Source organism: Oncorhynchus mykiss, chromosome 15 (assembly GCF_057628025.1).
Source record: "Oncorhynchus mykiss isolate SJ-2025 chromosome 15, ASM5762802v1, whole genome shotgun sequence".
Classification (NCBI taxonomy): domain Eukaryota; kingdom Metazoa; phylum Chordata; class Actinopteri; order Salmoniformes; family Salmonidae; genus Oncorhynchus; species Oncorhynchus mykiss.
The window spans coordinates 708,286-727,150 of NC_143036.1; the positions used below are offsets into that span (position 1 = coordinate 708,286).

At 48.1% G+C, this 18,865-nt stretch overlaps 1 protein-coding gene and 1 long non-coding RNA gene across 2 annotated transcripts in view; both read right to left on the reverse strand.

Annotated features, from left to right (window-relative positions):
- LOC149977361 (uncharacterized) overlaps positions 1–18,865 on the reverse strand; it is a 290,909-nt gene that overhangs the window by 193,077 nt on the left and 78,967 nt on the right. The gene's annotated exons all lie outside the window — the stretch shown is intronic.
- Positions 1–18,865, reverse strand: part of vipr1b (vasoactive intestinal peptide receptor 1b) — a 196,626-nt gene that overhangs the window by 87,694 nt on the left and 90,067 nt on the right. The window contains 1 exon segment of the mRNA NM_001124642.1: positions 8,936–9,036. Coding sequence (NP_001118114.2) covers positions 8,936–9,036 — 101 coding nt within the window.

The window sequence follows — 18,865 nt, forward strand, 5'->3', positions numbered from 1 at the left end:
ATTTACAAAATAAAGTAAAGTAAAAATAAAAAGAGTAACACAATAAAAATAACAATACAGAGGCTATATACAGGGGTTACCGGTACAGAGTCAATATGGAGGCTATATACTGGAGCTACCGGTACAGAGTCAATGTGGAGACTATATACAGGGGGTACAGAGTCAATATGGAGGCTATATACAGGGTGTACAGAGTCAATATGGAGGCTATATACAGGGGTTACCGGTACAGAGTCAATATGGAGGCTATATACAGGGTGTACAGAGTCAATATGGAGGCTATATACAGGGGTTACCGGTACAGAGTCAATATGGAGGCTATAAACTGGAGCTACCGGTACAGAGTCAATATGGAGGCTATATACAGGTGGTACAGAGTCAATATGGAGGCTATATACAGGGTGTACAGAGTCAAAATGGAGGCTATATACAGGGGTTACCGGTACAGAGTCAATATGGAGGCTATATACAGGGGGTACAGAGTCAAAATGGAGGCTATATACAGGGGTTACCGGTACAGAGTCAATATGGAGGCTATATACAGGGGTTACGGGAAAGAGTCAATATGGAGGCTATATACAGGGTGTACAGAGTCAAAATGGAGGCTATATACAGGGGTTAACGGTACAGAGTCAATATGGAGGCTATATACAGGGGTTACGGGAAAGAGTCAATATGGAGGCTATATACAGGGTGTACAGAGTCAAAATGGAGGCTATATACAGGGGTTACCGGTACAGAGTTAATATGGAGGTTATATACAGGGTGTACAGAGTCAAAATGGAGGCTATATACAGGGGTTACCGGTACAGAGTCAATATGGAGGCTATATACAGGGTGTACAGAGTCAAAATGGAGGCTATATACAGGGGTTACCGGTACAGAGTCAATATGGAGGCTATATACAGGGGGTTACCGGTAAAGAGTCAATATGGAGGCTATATACAGGGGTTACCGGTACAGAGTCAATGTGGAGGCTACATACAGGGGTTACCGGTACAGAGTCAATATGGAGGCTATATACAGGGTGTACAGAGTCAATATGGAGGCTATATAAAGGGGTTACCGGTACAGAGTCAATATGGAGGCTATATACAGGGGGTACAGAGTCAATATGGAGGCTATATACAGGGGGTACAGAGTCAATATGGAGGCTATATACAGGGGGTACAGAGTCAATATGGAGGCTATATACAGGGGGTACAGAGTCAATATGGAGGCTATATACAGGGGTTACCGGTACAGAGTCAATATGGAGGCTATATACAGGGTGTACAGAGTCAATATGGAGGCTATATACAGGGGGTACAGAGTCAATATGGAGGCTATATACAGGGGGTACAGAGTCAATATGGAGGCTATATACAGGGGTTACTGGTACAGAGTCAATATTGAGGCTATATACAGGGTGTTACCGGTACTGAGTCAATGTGGAGGCTATATACAGGGGTTACCGGTACAGAGTCAATATGGAGGCTATATACAGGGGTTACCGGTACAGCGTCAATATGGAGGCTATATACAGGGTGTTGCAGTACAGAGTCAATGTGGAGGCTATATACAGGGTGTATCGGTACAGAGTCAATGTGGAGGCTACATACAGGGTGTTACGGTACAGAGTCAATGTGGAGGCTATATACAGGGTGTATCGGTACAGAGTCAATGTGGAGGCTATATACAGGGGTTACCGGTACTGAGTCAATATGGAGGCTATATACAGGGGGTACAGAGTCAATATGGAGGCTATATACAGGGGTTACCGGTACAGAGTCAATATGGAGGCTATATACAGGGGGTACAGAGTCAATATGGAGGCTATATACAGGGGTTACCGGTACAGAGTCAATGTGGAGGATACATACAGGGGTTACCGGTACAGAGTCAATATGGAGGCTATACAGTCAATATGGAGGCTATATACAGGGGTTACCGGTACAGAGTCAATATGGAGGCTATATACAGGGGGTACAGAGTCAATATGGAGGCTATATACAGTGGTTACCGGTACAGAGTCAATATGGAGGCTATATACAGGGGGTACCGGTACTGAGTCAATGTGGAGGCTATATACAGGGTGTTACCGGTACTGAGTCAATGTGGAGACTATATACAGGGGGTACTGGTACAGAGTCACAGAGTCAATGTGGAGGCTATATACAGGGGGGTACCGGTAAAGAGTCATTGTGGAGGCTATATACAGGGGGGTACCGGTACAGAGTCAATGTGGAGGCTATATACAGGGTGTTAAGGTACAGAGTCAATGTGGAGACTATATACAGGGGGTACTGGTACAGAGTCAATGTGGAGGCTATATACAGGGGGTACCAGTACTGAGTCAATGTGGAGGCTATATAGAGGGGGGTACTGGTACAGAGTCAATGTGGAGGCTCAATACAAGGGGTACAAGTCCTGAGTCAATGTGGAGGCTATATACAGGGGGTACCAGTACTGAGTCAATGTGTAGGCTATATACAGAGGGTGCCGGTACTGGGTCAATGTGGAGGCTAAATACAGAGGGTACCGGTACAGAGTAAATGTGGAGGCAATATACAGGGGTTACCGGTACTGAGTCAATGTGGAGGCTATATACAGGGGCTACCGGTACAGAGTCAATGTGGAGGCTATATACAGGGTGTTACCGGTACTGAGTCAATGTGGAGGCTATATACAGGGGGTACTGGTACAGAGTCAATGTGGAGGCTATATACAGGGGGTACCACTACAGAGTCAATATGGAGGCTATATACAGGGTGTTACCGGTACTGAGTCAATGTGGAGGCTATATACAGGGTGTTACCGGTACTGAGTCAATGTGGAGGCTATATACAGGGGGTACCGGTACAGAGTCAATGTGGAGGCTATATACAGGGGGTACCGGTACAGAGTCAATGTGGAGGCTATATACAGGAGGTACCGGTACAGAGTCAATGTGAAGACTATATACAGGGGGTACCGGTACAGAGTCAATGTGGAGGCTATATACAGGGGGTACCGGTACAGAGTCAATGTGGAGGCTATATACAGGGGGTACCAGTACTGAGTCAATGTGGAGGCTATATACAGGGGGTACCAGTACTGAGTCAATGTGGAGGCTATATACAGGGGGTGCCTGTACTGAGTCAATGTGTAGGCTATATACAGAGGGTGCCGGTACTGGGTCAATGTGGAGGCTAAATACAGGGGGTACCGGTACAGAGTAAATGTGGAGGCAATATACAGGGGTTACCGGTACTGAGTCAATGTGGAGGCTATATACAGGGGCTACCGGTACAGAGTCAATGTGGAGGCTATATACAGGGTGTTACCGGTACTGAGTCAATGTGGAGGCTATATACAGGGGGTACTGGTACAGAGTCAATGTGGAGGCTATATACAGGGGGTACCACTACAGAGTCAATATGGAGGCTATATACAGGGTGTTACCGGTACTGAGTCAATGTGGAGGCTATATACAGGGTGTTACCGGTACTGAGTCAATGTGGAGGCTATATACAGGGGGTACCGGTACAGAGTCAATGTGGAGGCTATATACAGGGGGTACCGGTACAGAGTCAATGTGGAGGCTATATACAGGAGGTACCGGTACAGAGTCAATGTGAAGACTATATACAGGGGGTACCGGTACAGAGTCAATGTGGAGGCTATATACAGGGGGTACCGGTACAGAGTCAATGTGGAGGCTATATACAGGGGATACCAGTACTGAGTCAATGTGGAGGCTATATACAGGGGGTACCAGTACTGAGTCAATGTGGAGGCTATATACAGGGGGTGCCTGTACTGAGTCAATGTGGAGGCTAAATACAGGGGGTACCGGTACAGAGTAAATGTGGAGGCTATATACAGGGGTTACCGGTACTGAGTCAATGTGGAGGCTATATACAGGGGGTACCATTACAGAGTCAATATGGAGGCTATATACAGGGGGTAGCGGTACTGAGTCAATGTGGAGGCTGTATACTGGGGGTACCGGTACAGAGTCAATGTGGAGGCTATATACAGGGTGTTACCTGTACTGAGTCAATGTGGAGGCTATATACAGGGGGTGCTGGTACAGAGTCAATGTGGAGGCTATATACAGGGGGTACCGGTACTGAGTCAATGTGGAGGCTATATACAGGGTGTTACGGTACAGAGTCAATGTGAAGGCTATATACAAGGGGTACCAGTACTGAGTCAATGTGGAGGCTATATACAGGGGGTACCAGTACTGAGTCAATGTGGAGGCTATATACAGGGGGTGCCTGTACTGAGTCAATGTGGAGGCTAAATACAGGGGGTACCGGTACAGAGTAAATGTGGAGGCTATATACAGGGTGTTACAGTACAGAGTCAATGTGGAGGCTATATACAGGGTGTTACGGTACAGAGTCAATGTGGAGGCTATATACAGGGTGTTACGGTACAGAGTCAATATGGAGGCTATATACAGGGTATTACGGTACAGAGTCAATGTGGAGGCTATATACAGGGTGTTACGGTACAGAGTCAATGTGGAGGCTATATACAGGGGGTACCGGTACCGAGTCAATGTGCAGGTTAGTTAGTCAAGTTATTTTGTACATGTAGGTAGGGGTAAAGTGACTATGCATAGCTAATAAACAGCGAGAAGCAACAGTGTAAAAACAAAGGTAGGGGGCCGTGTCAATGTAAATAGTCCGGGTGGCCATTTGATACATTTTTCAGCAGTCTGACAGTAGTATGACTTGGGGGGAGAATGTTGGTCCTAGACTTGGCGCTCCGGTACCGCTTGCCATGTGGTAGCAGAGAGAACAGTCTGTGACTAGGGTGACTGGAATCTTTGACATTTTTGGGACTTTCTCTTTGGGCCTTCCACCGAGTATACATTGGGGCAAAAAAGTATTTAGTCAGCCACCGATTGTGCAAGTTCTCCCACTTAAAAAGATGAGAGAGGCCTGTAATTTTCATCATAGGTACACTTCAACTATGACAGACAAACAAAGAAACATTATTTTCTCCAGAAAATCACATTGTAGGATTTTTAATGAATTTATTTGCAAATTATGGTGGAAAATAAGTATTTGGTCACCTACAAACAAGCAAGATTTCTGGCTCTCACAGACGTGTAACTTCTTCTTTAATAGGCTCCTCTGTCCTCCACTCATTATCTGTATTAATGGCACCTGTTTGAACTTGTTATCAGTATAAAAGACACCTGTCCACAACCTCAAACAGTCACACTCCAAACTCCACTATGGCCAAGACCAAAGAGCTGTCAAAGGACACCAGAAACAAAATTGTAGACCTGCACCAGGCTGGGAAGACTGAATCTGCAATAGGTAAGCAGCATGGTTTGAAGAACCAACTGTGGGAGCAATTATTAGGAAATGGAAGACATATAAGACCACTGATAATCTCACTCGATCTGGTGTTCCACGCAAGATCTCACCCAGTGGGGTCAAAATGATCACAAGAACGGTGAGCAAAAATCCCAGAACCACACAGGGGGACCTAGTGAATGACCTGCAGAGAGCTGGGACCAAAGTAACAAAGCCTACCATCAGTAACACACTACGCCGCCAGGGACTCAAATCCTGCAGTGCCAGACGTGTCCTCCTGCTTAAGCCAGTACATGTCCAGGCCCGTCTGAAGTTTGCTAGAGAGCATTTGGATGATCCAGAAGAAGATTGGGAGAATGTCATATGGTCAGATGAAACCAAAATATAACTTTTTGGTAAAAACTCAACTCGTCGTGGTTGGAGGACAAAGAATGCTGAGTTGCATCCAAAGAACACCATACCTACTGTGAAGCATGGGGGTGGAAACATCATGCTTTGGGGCTGTTTTTCTGCAAAGTGACCAGGACGACTGATCCGTGTAAAGGGAAGAATGAATGGGGCCAGGTATCGTGAGATTTTGAGTGAAAACCTCCTTACATCATCAAGGGCATTGAAGATGAAACGTGGCTGGGTCTTTCAGCATGACAATGATCCCAAACACACCGCCCGGGCAACGAAGGAGTGGCTTCGTAAGAAGCATTTCAAGGTCCTGGAGTGGCCTAGCCAGTCTCCAGATCTCAACCCCATAGAAAATCTTTGGAGGGAGTTGAAAGTCCGTGTTGCCTAGCAACAGCCCCAAAACATCACTGCTCTAAATCAAATCAAATCAAATTTTATTTGTCACATACACATGGTTAGCAGATGTTAATGCGAGTGTAGCGAAATGCTTGTGCTTCTAGTTCCGACAATGCAGTAATTACCAACAAGTAATCTAGCTAACAATTCCAAAACTACTACCTTATAGACACAAGTGTAAGGGGATAAAGAATATGTACATAAAGATATATGAATGAGTGATGGTACAGAGCGGCATAGGCAAGATACAGTAGATGGTATTGAGTGCAGTATATGCATATGAGATGAGTATGTAAACAAAGTGGCATAGTTTAAGTGGCTAGTGATACATGTATTACATAAAGATGCAGTAGATGATATAGAGTACAGTATATACATATACATATGAGATGATTAATGTAGGGTATGTAAACATTATATTAGGTAGCATTGTTTAAAGTGGCTAGTGATATATTTTACATAATTTCCCATCAATTCCCATTATTAAAGTGGCTGGAGTTGAGTCAGTGTGTTGGCAGCAACCACTCAATGTTAGTGGTGGCTGTTTAACAGTCTGATGGCCTTGAGATAGAAGCTGTTTTTCAGTCTCTCGGTCCCAGCTTTGATGCACCTGTACTGACCTCGCCTTCTGGATGATAGCGGGGTGAACAGGCAGTGGCTCGGGTGGTTGTTGTCCTTGATGATCTTTATGGCCTTCCTGTGACATCGGGTGGTATAGGTGTCCTGGAGGGCAGGTAGTTTGCCCCCGGTGATGCATTGTGCAGACCTCACTACCCTCTGGAGAGCCTTACGGTTGTGGGCGGAGCAGTTGCCGTACCAGGCGGTGATACAGCCCGACAGGATGCTCTCGATTGTGCATCTGTAGAAGTTTGTGAGTGCTTTTGGTGACAAGCCGAATTTCTTCAGCCTCCTGAGGTTGAAGAGGCGCTGCTGCGCCTTCTTCACGATGCTGTCTGTGTGGGTGGACCAATTCAGTTTGTCTGTGATGTGTACGCCGAGGAACTTAAAACCCTTACTACCCTCTCCACTACTACTGTTCCATCGATGTGGATAGGGGGGTGTTCCCTCTGCTGTTTCCTGATGTCCACAATCATCTCCTTAGTTTTGTTGACGTTGAGTGGATATCTGCATGGAGGAATGGGCCAAAATACCAGCAACAGTGTGTGAAAACCTTGTGAAGACTTACAGAAAACGTTTGACCTCCGTCATTGCCAACAAAGGGTATATAACAAAGTTTTGAGATAAACTTTTGTTATTGACCAAATACTTATTTTCCACCACAATTTGCAAATAAATTCATTAAAAACCCTACAATGTGATTTTCTGGATTTGTTTTCTTCTCATTTTGTCTGTCATAGTGTACCTATGATGAAAATTACAGGCCTCTGTCATCTTTTTAAGTGGGAGAACTTGCACAATTGGTGGCTGACTAAATACTTTTTTGCCCCACTGTATATGGTAGGAAGCTTGGCCCCAGTGATGTACTGGGCTGGACGCACTACATACACTCTGTAGCGCCTTACGGGCAGATGCCGAGCAGTTGCCATACCAGGCAGTGATGCAACCGGTCAGGATGCTCTCGATGGGGCAGCTGAAGCACTTTTTGAGGATCTGGGGACCCATGCAAAATCTTTTCAGCCTCCTGAGGGGGGAAAGGTGTTGTCGAGCCCTCTTCACGACTGTCTTGGTGTGTTTGGACAATGATATTTCATTGGTGATTTGGACACCAAGGATCTTGAAACTCTCGACCCGCTCCCACTACAACCCAGTCGATGTAAATGGGGGCCTGCCTTGTCCTGTAGTCTACGATCAGCTCCTTTGTCTTGCTCACATTGAAAGAGAGGTTGTTGTTCTGGCACTACACTGCCAGGTCTCTCTATAGGCTGTCTCATTGTTGTTGTGTCATCAGCAAACTTATTGATGATGTTGGAGTCGTGCTTGGCTATGCAGTGGTGGGTGAACAGGGAGTACAGGACGGGACTAAGCACGCACCCCTGAGTGGCCTCAGTGTTGAGCATCAGTGTGGTGGAGGTGTTGTTGCCTACCCTTACCACCTGGGGGCGGCCCGTCAGGAAGTCCAGGATCCAGTTGTAGAGAAAGGTGTTTAGTCCAGAGTCCTTAACTTAGTGATGAGCTTTGTGGGCACTATGGTGTTGAACTCTGAGCTGTAGTCAATGAATAGCATTCAGTGTGTTCATATTTGTCCAGGTGTGAAAGGGCAGCATGGAGTGCGATTGAGGTTGCGTCATCTGTAGATCTGTTGGGGCGGTATGTGAATTGGAGTAGGTCTAGGGTTTCTGGGATGATGGTGTTGATGTGAGCCATGACCAGCCTTTCAAAGCACTTCATGGCTACCGACGTGAGTGCTACGGGGCGGTAGTCATTTAGACAGGTTACCTTCTTTACCTTGGGCACAGGGACTATGGTGGTCTGTTTGAAACATGTAGGCATTACAGACTCGGTCAGGGAGACGTTGAAAATGTAGGTGAAGACACTTGTCAGTTGGTCCACACATGCTCGGAGTACACGTCCTGGTAATCCATCTGGCCCCGCGGCCTTGTGAATGTTGACCTGTCTAAAGGTTTTGCTCACATCGGCTGTGGAGAGCGTGATCACACAGTCTTCCGGAACAGCTGGTGGTCTCATGCATGCTTCAACCCTCCGGAACAGCATTCAACTCACATAATGCATAGTTTGTTTAATGTAAAAAACAAATGAATCAATGAAATCGAACCGACCTCAAAAAGCACTAAGTGCTGAGCACTAACATTCAGACAAACATCATTATTCAGTAAGTGCCAGACAAGCAGATAGGAGGCATGGGGGGGAGCTGTACTCACGTCATCTCCAGTGTTGTTGGCGTTATAACCACAGTTCAGGGCGATGTCCAGTGGGTGCATTTCAGTCCAACCCTCTGAGGTACATGTCTTAGACAGGTTACCTAGGGAACACATAATACAGGTAGAGGTTACCTAGAGAACACAGGATACAGGTAGAGGTTACCTAGAGAACACATGATACAGGTAGAGGTTACCTAGAGAACACAGGATACAGGTAGAGGTTACCTAGAGAACACAGGATACAGGTAGAGGTTACCTTGAGAACACAGGATACAGGTAGATGTTACCTAGAGAACACAGGATACAGGTAAATGTTACATAGAGAACACATGGTACAGGTAGAGGTTACCTAGAGAACACAGGATACAGGTAGACGTTACCTAGAGAACACAGGATACAGGTAGAGGTTAAGGGGAGAACACAGGATACAGGTAGATGTTACCTAGAGAACACAGGATACAGGTAGAGGTTATCTAGAGAACACAGGATACGGGTAGATGTTACCTAGAGAACACAGGATACAGGTAAATGTTACCTAGAGAACACAGGATACAGGTAAATGTTACCTAGAGAACACAGGATACAGGTAGAGGTTACCTAGAGAACACAGGATACAGGTAGAGGTTACCTAGAGAACACAGAATACAGGTAAATGTTACCTAGATAACACAGGATACAGGTAGAGATTACCTAGAGAACACAGAATACAGGTAAATGTTACCTAGAGAACACAGAATACAGGTAAATGTTACCTAGAGAACACAGAATACAGGTAAATGTTACCTAGAGAACACAGGATACAGGTAGAGGTTACCTAGAGAACACAGAATACAGGTAAATGTTACCTAGAGAACACAGGATACAGGTAGAGGTTACCTAGAGAACACAGAATACAGGTAAATGTTACCTAGATAACACAGGATACGGGTAGAGGTTAACAAGTGAACACAGGATACAGGTAGAGGTTACCTAGAGAACACAGCATACAGGTAGATGTTACCTAGAGAACACAGGATACAGGTAGACGTTACCTAGAGAACACATGATACAGGTAGAGGTTACCTAGAGAACACATGATACAGGAAGAGGTTACCTAGAGAACACAGGATACAGGTAGATGTTACCTAGAGAACACAGGATACAGGTAGATGTTACCTAGAGAACACAGGATACAGGTAGATGTTACCTAGAGAACACATGATACAGGTAGAGGTTACCTAGAGAACACAGGATACAGGTAGAGGTTAAGTAGGGAACACAGGATACAGGTAGAGGTTACCTAGAGAACACAGGATAAAGGTAGAGGTTACCTAGAGAACACAGGATACAGGTAGAGGTTACCTAGAAAACACAGGATACAGGTAGAGGTTACCTAGAGAACACATGATACAGGTAGAGGTTACCTAGAGAACACAGGATACAGGTAGATGTTACCTAGAGAACACAGGATACAGATAGAGGTTAAGTAGGGAACACAGGATACAGGTAGAGGTTACCTAGAGAACACATGATACGGGTAGAGGTTACCTAGAGAACACAGGATACAGGTAGAGGTTAAGGGGAGAACACAGGATGCAGGTGGAGGTTACCTAGAGAACACAGGATACAGGTAGAGGTTAAGTAGGGAACACAGGATACAGGTAGAGGTTACCTAGAAAACACAGGATACAGGTAGAGGTTAAGGGGAGAACACAGGATACAGGTAGAGGTTAAGGGGAGAACACAGGATACAGGTAGATGTTACCTGGAGAACACAGGATACAGGTAGAGGTTAAGTAGGGAACACAGGATACAGGTAGAGGTTACCTAGAGAACACAGGATACGGGTAGAGGTTACCTAGAGAACACAGGATACAGGTAGAGGTTAAGTAGGGAACACAGGATACAGGTAGAGGTTAAGTGGAGAACACAGGATACAGGTAGAGGTTACCTAGAGAACACAGGATACAGGTAGAGGTTAAGGGGAGAACACAGGATACAGGTAGAGGTTACCTAGAGAACACAGGATACAGGTAGAGGTTAAGTAGGGAACACAGGATACAGGTAGAGGTTAAGTAGGGAACACAGGATACAGGTAGAGGTTAAGGGGAGAACACAGGATACGGGTAGAGGTTACCTAGAGAACACAGGATACAGGTAGAGGTTAAGTAGGGAACACAGGATACAGGTAGAGGTTAAGGGGAGAACACAGGATACGGGTAGAGGTTACCTAGAGAACACAGGATACGGGTAGAGGTTACCTAGAGAACACAGGATACAGGTAGAGGTTATGGGGAGAACACAGGATACAGGTAGAGGTTACCTAGAGAACACAGGATACAGGTAGAGGTTAAGTAGGGGACACAGGATACAGGTAGAGGTTAAGGGGAGAACACAGGATACGGGTAGAGGTTACCTAGAGAACACAGGATACAGGTAGAGGTTAAGTAGGGAACACAGGATACAGGTAGAGGTTAAGGGGAGAACACAGGATACGGGTAGAGGTTACCTAGAGAACACAGGATACAGGTAGAGGTTAAGGGGAGAACACAGGATACAGGTAGAGGTTACCTAGAGAACACAGGATACAGGTAGAGGTTAAGGGGAGAACACAGGATACAGGTAGAGGTTACCTAGAGAACACAGGATACAGGTAGAGGTTACCCTGCAGTGTTCTATCGTAGGCAGTGTTCTCTCTGTCTCTCTGTGTCTCTTTAAACTGACTGTCAGTCTGGATGGAAGGCATTGTTGATCATCAGTGTCTGTTTAACTCTTCGATGTTTGAGCGGTTCCGGACCAGTTCAAACTGATATTTTGCTGGATAGAGTACTTTATGAGTGTCACAGGGTCCAGAGTCTTATAATGCCAGAAACCCCATCAGCCTGCTTTCCACTACCACTCTGGAGCTGACATCATCAGCCTGCTTTTGTCATGTACTGTCATGTTGTGTCTTGTCTCTGTCCTTTCCCTTCACCCTGTCTCCCTCTGCTGGTCGTTGTTAGGTTACCTTTTCTCCCCCGCTTTCCCCCAGCTGTTCCTTGTCTCCTCTAACTACCCATTCACCCCGTTTCCCACCTGTTCCCTTTTTCCCTCTGATTAGGTCCCTATATCTCTCTCTGTTTCTGTTCCTGTCCTTGTCGGATTCTTGTTTGTTGTGTTTCATGCCTGAGCCAGACTATCGTCATGTTTGCTGTAACCTTGTCCTGTCCTGTCGGAATCTGCCGGTCTATCTGAGCCTACCTATGTTTGGTTATTAAAGAAGCTCTGTTTAAGTTAGTTCGCTTTTGAGTCCTCATTCACTCACCATAACAGAAGAATCCGACCAAGAATGGACCCAGCGACTTCGGATCCTCTCCACTCAGCCGTCGGGATCCAGGGAGCGATGCTAGGCAGACACGAGCAGGAAGTGTCTGCTGCTCGACATGCCGTTGAGACCCTGGCCACCCAAGTCTCCAACCTCACAGAACAGGTTCACCATCTCCGCCTCGATCCACCGGCCACTTCCAGGGCTTTCGAATCTCCGGAGCCCAGAATCAATAACCCGCCGTGTTACTCTGGGGAGCCCACTGAATGCCGCTCGTTCCTCACCCAGTGTGATATTGTGTTTTCTCTCCAGCCCAACACTTACTCCAGGAGCACTGCTCGTGTCGCCTACGTCATATCTCTCCTTATTGGACGGGCTCGTGAGTGGGGCACGGCAATCTGGGAGGCAAGGGCTGAGTGTACTAACCAGTATCAAGACTTTAAGGAGGAGATGATACGGGTTTTTGATCGATCTGTTTTTGGGGAGGAGGCTTCCAGGGCCCTGTCTTCCCTATGTCAAGGCAATCGATCCATAACAGACTACTCTATTGAGTTTCGCACTCTTGCTGTCTCCAGTGGCTGGAACGAGCCGGCCTTGCTCGCTCGTCTTCTGGAGGGTTTCCGCGCAGAGGTAAAGGATGAGATTCTCTCCCGGGAGGTTCCTTCCAGCGTGGATTCCTTGATTGAACTCGCTATTCGCATTGAGCGACGGGTTGATCTTCGTCACCGAGCTCGTGGAAAGGAGCTCGCGCTCTCCGTCGCCTCCCTCTCCGCATCACTACCATCTTCCTCTGCCGGCTCAGGTGCTGAGCCCATGCAGCTGGGAGGTATCCGCATCTCGACTAAGGAGAGGGAACGGAGAATCACCAACCGCCTCTGTCTCTATTGCGGTTCCGCTGGTCATTTTGTCACTTCATGTCCAGTAAAAGGCCAGAGCTCGTCAGTAAGCGGAGGGCTACTGGTGAGCGCTACTACTCCTGTCTCTCCTTCAAGATCCTGCACTACCTTGTCGGTCCATCTACACTGGACCGGTTCGTCAGCTTCCTGCAGTGCCTTAATAGACTCTGGGGCGGAGGGCTGTTTTATGGACGAGACCTGGGCTCGGGAACATGACATTCCTCTCAGACAGTTAAAGGAGCCCACGGCCTTGTTCGCCCTGGATGGTAGTCCTCTCCCCAGGATTCAGCGTGAGACGCTACCTTTAACCCTCACTGTTTCTGGTAATCATAGTGAAACCATTTCTTTTTTAATTTTTCGTTCACCTTTTACACCTGTTGTTTTGGGCCATCCCTGGCTAGTTTGTCATAATCCTTCCATTAATTGGTCTAGTAATTCTATCCTCTCCTGGAACGTCTCTTGTCATGTGAAATGTTTAATGTCTGCTATCCCTCCTGTTTCCTCTGTCTCTTCTTCACAGGAGGAGCCTGGTGATTTGACAGGGGTGCCGGAGGAATATCACGATCTGCGCACGGTGTTCAGTCGGTCCAGGGCCACCTCTCTTCCTCCACACCGGTCGTATGATTGTAGTATTGATCTCCTTCCGGGAACCACCCCCCCCCGGGGTAGACTATACTCTCTGTCGGCTCCCGAACGTAAGGCTCTCGAAGATTATTTGTCTGTAGCTCTTGACGCCGGTACCATAGTCCCCTCCTCCTCTCCCGCCGGAGCGGGGTTTTTTTTTGTCAAGAAAAAGGACGGGTCTCTGCGCCCCTGCATAGATTATCGAGGGCTGAATGACATAACAGTGAAGAATCGTTATCCGCTTCCTCTTATGTCTTCAGCCTTCGAGATCCTGCAGGGAGCCAGGTTTTTCACTAAGTTGGACCTTCGTAACGCTTACCATCTCGTGCGCATCAGGGAGGGGGACGAGTGGAAGACGGCGTTTAACACTCCGTTAGGGCACTTTGAATACCGGGTTCTTCCTTTCGGCCTCGCTAACGCTCCAGCTGTCTTTCAGGCATTAGTCAATGATGTCCTGAGAGACATGCTGAACATCTTTGTTTTCGTTTACCTTGACGATATCCTGATTTTTTCACCGTCACTCCAGATTCATGTTCAGCACGTTCGACGTGTCCTCCAGCGCCTTTTAGAGAATTGTCTTTTTGTGAAGGCTGAGAAGTGCACTTTTCATGCTCCCTCCGTCACATTTCTCGGTTCTGTTATTTCCGCTGAAGGCATTAAGATGGATCCCGCTAAGGTCCAAGCTGTCATTGATTGGCCCGTCCCTAAGTCACGCGTCGAGCTGCAGCGCTTTCTCGGCTTCGCGAACTTCTATCGTCGTTTCATCCGTAATTTCGGTCAGGTGGCAGCTCCTCTCACAGCCCTTACTTCTGTCAAGACGTGCTTTAAGTGGTCCGTTTCCGCCCAGGGAGCTTTTGATCTCCTCAAGAATCGTTTTACATCCGCTCCTATCCTTGTTACACCTGACGTCTCTAGACAGTTCGTTGTCGAGGTTGACGCGTCAGAGGTGGGCGTGGGAGCCATCCTTTCTCAGCGCTTCCTCTCTGACGACAAGGTCCACCCATGCGCGTATTTTTCTCATCGCCTGTCGCCGTCGGAACGTAACTATGATGTGGGTAACCGCGAACTGCTCGCCATCCGGTTAGCCCTAGGCGAATGGCGACAGTGGTTGGAGGGGGCGACCGTTCCTTTTGTCGTTTGGACTGACCATAGGAACCTTGAGTACATCCGTTCTGCCAAACGACTTAATGCGCGTCAGGCGCGTTGGGCGCTGTTTTTCGCTCGTTTCGAGTTCGTGATTTCTTATCGTCCGGGCTCTAAGAACACCAAGCCTGATGCTTTGTCTCGTCTCTTCAGTTCTTCAGTAGCCTCCACTGACCCCGAGGGGATTCTCCCTGAGGGGCGTGTTGTCGGGTTGACTGTCTGGGGAATTGAGAGGCAGGTAAAACAAGCGCTCACTCACACTCCATCGCCGCGCGCTTGTCCTAGGAACCTTCTTTTCGTTCCCGTTCCTACTCGTCTGGCCGTTCTTCAGTGGGCTCACTCTGCCAAGTTAGCCGGCCACCCTGGCGTTCGGGGTACGCTTGCTTCCATTCGCCAGCGTTTTTGGTGGCCCACCCGGGAGCATGACACGCGTCGTTTCGTGGCTGCTTGTTCGGTCTGCGCGCAGACTAAGTCCGGTAACTCTCCTCCTGCCGGCCGTCTCAGGCCGCTTCCTATTCCCTCTCGACCGTGGTCTCACATCGCCTTAGATTTTGTCACCGGACTGCCTTCGTCAGCGGGGAAGACTGTTATTCTTACGGTTGTCGATAGGTTCTCTAAGGCGGCTCATTTCATTCCCCTTGCTAAGCTTCCTTCTGCTAAAGAGACGGCACAAATCATCATCGAGAATGTTTTCAGAATTCATGGCCTTCCGTCAGACGTCGTTTCGGACAGAGGTCCGCAATTCACGTCTCAATTTTGGAGGGAGTTTTGCCGTTTGATTGGGGCTTCCGTCAGTCTCTCTTCCGGCTTTCACCCCCAGTCTAACGGTCAAGCAGAACGGGCCAATCAGACTATTGGTCGCATCTTACGCAGTCTTTCTTTTCGTAACCCTGCGTCTTGGTCAGAACAGCTCCCCTGGGCAGAATACGCCCACAACTCGCTTCCTTCGTCTGCGACCGGGCTATCTCCTTTTCAGAGTAGCCTCGGGTACCAGCCTCCGCTGTTCTCATCTCAGTTCGCCGAGTCCAGCGTCCCCTCCGCTCAGGCTTTTGTCCAACGTTGCGAGCGCACCTGGAAGAGGGTCAGGTCTGCACTTTGCCGTTATAGGACGCAGACTGTGAGGGCTGCTAATAAGCGTAGAACTAAGAGTCCTAGATATTGTCGCGGTCAGAGAGTTTGGCTCTCCACTCAGAACCTTCCCCTTAAGACGGCTTCTCGCAAGTTGACCCCGCGGTTCATTGGTCCGTTCCGTATTTCTCGGGTCATTAATCCTGTCGCAGTTCGACTTCTTCTTCCGCGATACCTTCGTCGCGTCCACCCGGTCTTCCATGTCTCCTGCATCAAGCCCGTCCTTCGCGCCCCCGCTCGTCTCCCCCCCCCCCCCCCCATCCTTGTCGAGGGCGCACCCATCTACAGGGTCCGTAGAATTTTGGACATGCGTCCTCGGGGCCGTGGTCACCAGTACCTCGTAGATTGGGAGGGGTACGGTCCTGAGGAGAGGAGTTGGGTTCCCTCTCGGGACGTGCTGGACCGTGCGCTGATCGAGGATTTCCTCCGTTGCCGCCAGGTTTCCTCCTCGAGTGCGCCAGGAGGCGCTCGGTGAGTGGGGGGGTACTGTCATGTACTGTCATGTTGTGTCTTGTCTCTGTCCTTTCCCTTCACCCTGTCTCCCTCTGCTGGTCGTTGTTAGGTTACCTTTTCTCCCCCGCTTTCCCCCAGCTGTTCCTTGTCTCCTCTAACTACCCATTCACCCCGTTTCCCACCTGTTCCCTTTTTCCCTCTGATTAGGTCCCTATATCTCTCTCTGTTTCTGTTCCTGTCCTTGTCGGATTCTTGTTTGTTGTGTTTCATGCCTGAGCCAGACTATCGTCATGTTTGCTGTAACCTTGTCCTGTCCTGTCGGAATCTGCCGGTCTATCTGAGCCTACCTATGTTTGGTTATTAAAGAAGCTCTGTTTAAGTTAGTTCGCTTTTGAGTCCTCATTCACTCACCATAACAGCTTTCCACTACCACTCTGGAGCTGACATCATCAGCCTGCATTCATCTACCACTCTGGGGCTGACATCATCAGCCTGCTTTCATCTACCACTCTGGAGCTGATATCAAATCAAATCTAATGTATTTATATAGCCCTTCGTACATCAGCTGATATCTCAAAGTGCTGTACAGAAAACCCAGCATAAAACACCAAACAGCAAGCAATGCAGGTGTAGAAGCACGGTGGCTAGGAAAAACTCCCTAGAAAGGCCAAAACCTAGGAAGAAACCTAGAGAGGAACCAGGCTATGTGGGGTGGCCAGTCCTCTTCTGGCTGTGCCGGGTGGAGATTATAACAGAACATGGCCAAGATGTTCAAATGTTCATAAATGACCAGCATGGTCGAATAATAATAAGGCAGAACAGTTGAAACTGGAGCAGCAGCACGGCCAGGTGGACTGGGGACAGCAAGGAGTCATCATGTCAGGTAGTACTGGGGCATGGTCCTAGGGCTCAGGTCCTCCGAGAGAGAGAAAGAAAGAGAGAATTAGAGAGAGCACATGTGGGGTGGCCAGTCCTCTTCTGGCTGTGCCGGGTGGAGATTATAACAGAACATGGCCAAGATGTTCAAATGTTCATAAATGACCAGCATGGTCGAATAATAATAAGGCAGAACAGTTGAAACTGGAGCTTGCTTTCCACTACCACTTGGAAAGCTGACATCATCAGCCTGCTTTCATCTACCACTCTGGAGCTGACATCATCAGCCTGCTTTCCACTACCACTCTGGAGCTGACATCATCAGCCTGCTTTCCACTACCACTCTGGAGCTGACATCATCAGACTGCTTTCCACTACCACTCTGGAGCTGACATCATCAGCCTGCTTTCCACTCCCACTCTGGAGCTGACATCATCAGCCTGCTTTCATCTACCACTCTGGAGCTGACATCATCAGCCTGCTTTCCACTACCACTCTGGAGCTGACATCATCAGCCTGCTTTCCACTAAACTCTGGAGCTGACATCATCAGCCTGCTTTCCACTACCACTCTGGAGCTGACATCATCAGCCTGCTTTCCACTACCACTCTGGAGCTGACATCATCAGCCTGCTTTCATCTACCACTCTGGAGCTGACATCATCAGCCTGCTTTCATCTACCACTCTGGAGCTGACATCAACAGCCTGCTTTCCACTACCACTCTGGAGCTGACATCATCAGCCTGCTTTCCACTACCACTCTGGAGCTGACATCATCAGCCTGCTTTCCACTACCACTCTGGAGCTGACATCATCAGCCTGCTTTCCACTACCACTCTGGAGCTGACATCATCAGCCTGCTTTCATCTACCACTCTGGAGCTGACATCATCAGCCTGCTTTCCACTACCACTCTGGAGCTGACATCATCAGCCTGCTTTCATCGACCACTCTGGAGCTGACATAATCAGCCTGCTTTCCACTACCACTCTGGAGCTGACATCATCAGCCTGCTTTCATCTACCACTCTGGAGCTGACATCATCAGCCTGCTTTCCACTACCACTCTGGAGCTGACATCATCAGCCTGCTTTCCACTAAACTCTGGAGCTGACATCATCAGCCTGCTTTCATCTACCACTCTGGAGCTGACATCATCAGCCTGCTTTCATCTACCACTCTGTAGCTGACATCGTCAGCCTGCTTTCATCTACCACTCTGGAGCTGACATCATCAGCCTGTTTTCATCTACCACTCTGGAGCTGACATCATCAGCCTGCTTTCCACTACCACTCTGGAGCTGACATCATCAGCCTGCTTTCCACTACCACTCTGGAGCTGACATCATCAGCCTGCTTTCCACTAAACTCTGGAGCTGACATCATCAGCCTGCTTTCATCTACCACTCTGGAGCTGACATCATCAGCCTGCTTTCATCTACCACTCTGTAGCTGACATCGTCAGCCTGCTTTCATCTACCACTCTGGAGCTGACATCATCAGCCTGTTTTCATCTACCACTCTGGAGCT